General features: G+C 36.4%; 1 protein-coding gene across 1 annotated transcript; it reads left to right on the forward strand.

Moving 5' to 3' along the window:
• The first annotated feature begins 635 nt into the window (after positions 1-635).
• Positions 636-1731, forward strand: LOC147002898 (olfactory receptor 2D3-like). The gene has a single exon (XM_085842524.1). The coding sequence runs from the start codon at positions 775-777 to the stop codon at positions 1729-1731; it is 957 nt and encodes a 318-aa protein (XP_085698650.1). The 5' UTR covers positions 636-774.
• The last annotated feature ends 1902 nt before the right edge of the window (positions 1732-3633 follow it).

Raw genomic sequence — 3633 nt, forward strand, 5'->3', positions numbered from 1 at the left:
ACTTTCTCTTCCTTTATATTGAATCGTCATTTCAGCAGTTGTTTTATAGTTTAAAATAGCTATAGATGAGAAGCAAGAAGTAATGTGGGCATTTTCTCTGTTTGGGCTTAAATCCTTGTTTGAACTTCCTGTTATAACACAGACCAACATCTTACTGATATGTTTTTTGATGAGCTGCTATGTGTTTTGAAATCTAAGAGCCCCAAATACTTCTTTTATTAATAAAACAAATTTACTTTACTTTCACACAGTTAATACACGAAAACAGAATTGAACCAAAAGATAGATTTGAAACTGAAAGCCTAGAGTAACCAAAGGTACTTTTCTTATGTAGCTACACAGTAATATTCTCATCTACACTTATTTAGATACCAGGGTTAGACACAAAAATCTATATAGCACATGATGTTCATACATCAAGTAGAATAAACAAGGAAATAATATGCTTACCATCTATGTGGTAATTAGATGTGGTAAAGAAAATTTGAGATTCCAGCATTTAGGAGGCAAAATAGGAGACTGGTGAGTCCATGGTCAGCCCTGAGTTTCACAGTGAATTACTTTCTAAAAAAAGAATGAAACAAACAAACAAACAAACAAACAAACAAAGCTTTTCTGGATAAAGTAGTGTGCATTTTTACAGGAACTGGAACCTAGTGGAAAAGAGATGGAAGCTAAACAGTAAGAGGATGCATTTGCTCACTATACACTTGTTTATCAAGGACTGAAAACATTGCTTTTCCTCTGACAACAGGTAAACAGGAATAAATATCAATGGGAGGAGGAAACCAAACTTATATTGTAGAATTTATTCTACTGGGACTCTCAGAGAATCCTAAAGTACAAATCTTATTATTCTGTATTTTCCTGATCATCTATTTCCTCTCTGTATTTGGAAACCTGCTCATTATAATCCTCATCCAAATTGACTCTCGACTTCATACACCCATGTACTTTTTCCTCAAAAATTTATCCTTTGCTGACCTCTGCTTCTCCACAAGCATTGTACCCCAGATGCTGGTCCACTTCCTTTCAAAAAGGAAAACCATTTCCTTTATTGGATGTTCAATACAGATAGTTGTCTTTCTCCTAGCAGGGTGCACTGAGTGTGCTCTGCTGGCAGTTATGTCCTATGACCGGTATGTTGCTGTCTGCAAACCCTTGCACTACTCCACCATCATGACTCAGAGGGTTTGTTGCCAGTTGGCTATAGTTTCCTGGATCAGTGGGGCATTTGCATGTTCAGTGGACAGTGCATTTACACTGTGTATCCCTTATCAGGGACAGAATATAATTAATCATTACTTCTGTGAACCCCCTGCCCTCCTAAAGCTGGCTTCAGCTGACACTTATAATGCTGAAATGGCTCTGTTTTTAGTGGGGGTGATAATTCTATTAGCTCCTGTCTCACTCATCCTTGTCTCCTATGGGAACATCATCTCCACTGTTATCCGGATGCAGTCAAGGGAGGGAAGGCTCAAGGTCTTTTCCACATGTGGGTCCCACCTCACTGTTGTGGTCCTCTACTATGGGTCTGGAATATTTGCCTACATGAGACCCAACTCCAAGACAATGAGTGAAAAGGATAAGGTTGTCTCTGTGTTCTACTCAGTTATGACTTCCATGTTGAATCCAATCATTTACAGCCTTAGAAACAAAGATGTGAAAGGTGCTCTTGGGAAGCTGGTTGGAAGACTGAGCACAGTCAAGGGCGGTGCTGCAGAAATGTAAAGGGTACTTGAAACCTTTCAACTAACAATATAGTTCTAGCACCTTTATTCATTCTTTCTCTTGCTTCCTTCTTTTCTCACACTTCACAAAATGAATAAATCATATTTCTTTCCTCTACCTCCCTTGAGTGTTGTGAATCCTCTAACAAGTAATTAAAAAATACAGAGATAATAATGTTAGAAATTTAATAGAAAATATGTTAAGATATGGTAGAAGAAAACTACTATGAATATCAAAATTACAAGCCATGCCTTATTTGAACATCAGGGACATTTTATGAAGTTTACTGTCCTGAGAAAAGGTTTGATTGCATGGATGTATGATTTCAGCCACCATCAGTGTCTAGAAAACAAACCTAAAGAAGCATGAGGTACAAGCAAAGTCACAGGATGTTCAGCAATAACACATTTACAATGTGACAAGGAAATCAATATTCTGCAAGAAACAAAGCTTAAGGAAAATTTGAACAGTGTGGTCATAAGATTGTATTCTGCAAAAGGTCCTGTGTATGATATTTTCTAGTTATCCCTGTAGGCATACTTAGCCTCGAGAAATGTTCCAACTGTAATATTTCCTTAGGAGCTCCATTTTGAATTTCAATAATTGAATGAAACAATAACCTTGACAATCTGATTGTCACAGCACCACAATTTTTCAAATAGTTTTCATTTAAGACATTCTGTCAGAGATGCCAGAACAGTGAAAGTATCTATGCATAATTTTCATCTTATCTGTTAGTTTTGAATTTGAATTTGAGACTCTTCTTGATCATTTTATATAGAACTCAACTGCTTATATCTGTAACTTTCTCAATGCATACTTATTGAATACATTCTATTATAGTGTCTGATAAATTCGCATTTTTGTTATTAGTATTATAATTATACTTTGTAGGTTTGAGTACTTATAACTTGTTTTAGAAAAAGCTTAAACAGAGATAAAAAAGTAGGTATCTGGAACAAATAAGGTATAAAAAATTATAATCACAATTAAAAAGAATAATGCAGAAAACAATTGTTAGGAGTGGTGACTGAAAAAGTTGAATCTTATGACAATGGCATCATGGAGAAACTAACTGAAGATTGAGCTGATTACATGGAACAAGAAGGTAAAATATGTATCAGTCAAATGGAGACTACATATATAAAATGAATAAGGCATGAAAATTCCAAACAACATAGTGTGAAATAATGGAGGACTCTGAGTGGAAAGGGAGAAGGCCTTAATATTGGGTCTTAGAATGAAATCTAGTACTAGGTATTTGGCAATAAACTAGTGCTTGTCATATCCCACATCTCCTATTCCATGGTAGGGCTTCGGGGCATGTTATTCAAGTAACTGAGAAACTTCTTACCAACTCTTTACCAGCCTTGTGCAGAATGCTGCAAAGCAACATTTCACCCTCTGGAAGTTATAGTATGTGCTCTTTCTGGTACTATTTGGAGCTGTGTAGTAGTCTAGATCCAGAACAACACAGGAGGTAGTATAGGACTTGATGCTGACCCCAGGTGGAAGTAGAGTTGGAAGTCTATGTGGTCCTAATGTGACCCAACATTTTTGTGTTGGTGACAATGAGACTGTCCATTCTATATCTTCTTTAACTACAGGTAACAGAATGCTGAGGAAATAAATTTTCACTGTCAAAGGAAACAAGAGTTCTGTACATGGTTCCCTCTGCAATGGGAACTAATGTGGGATAGACCCAAACATATACCTAGACCAGCACAATAGATGAGGGCTCTGACCTTGACCTTATTTCTAGGAGCTTATAGAAAAGAAGTATCCATTTATATACTCTCTCCGATTCCTTCTGAATAACATATCAACTATGGATTTGGAACAATTTTGGTCTTAGGACACTTTCTAGTGTGAAACAATGGTAAACATCAACTATAGACTCAG

This window comes from Mus caroli, unplaced genomic scaffold, assembly GCF_978045245.1.
Source record: "Mus caroli unplaced genomic scaffold, Mus_caroli_1 scaffold_8, whole genome shotgun sequence".
NCBI classification, from domain to species: Eukaryota; Metazoa; Chordata; class Mammalia; order Rodentia; family Muridae; genus Mus; species Mus caroli.

Bases quoted from the DNA above. Each gene is read 5' to 3' on its own strand.
- LOC147002898 (XM_085842524.1), top strand. From the start codon at position 775: ATGGGAGGAGGAAACCAAACTTATATTGTAGAATTTATTCTACTGGGA.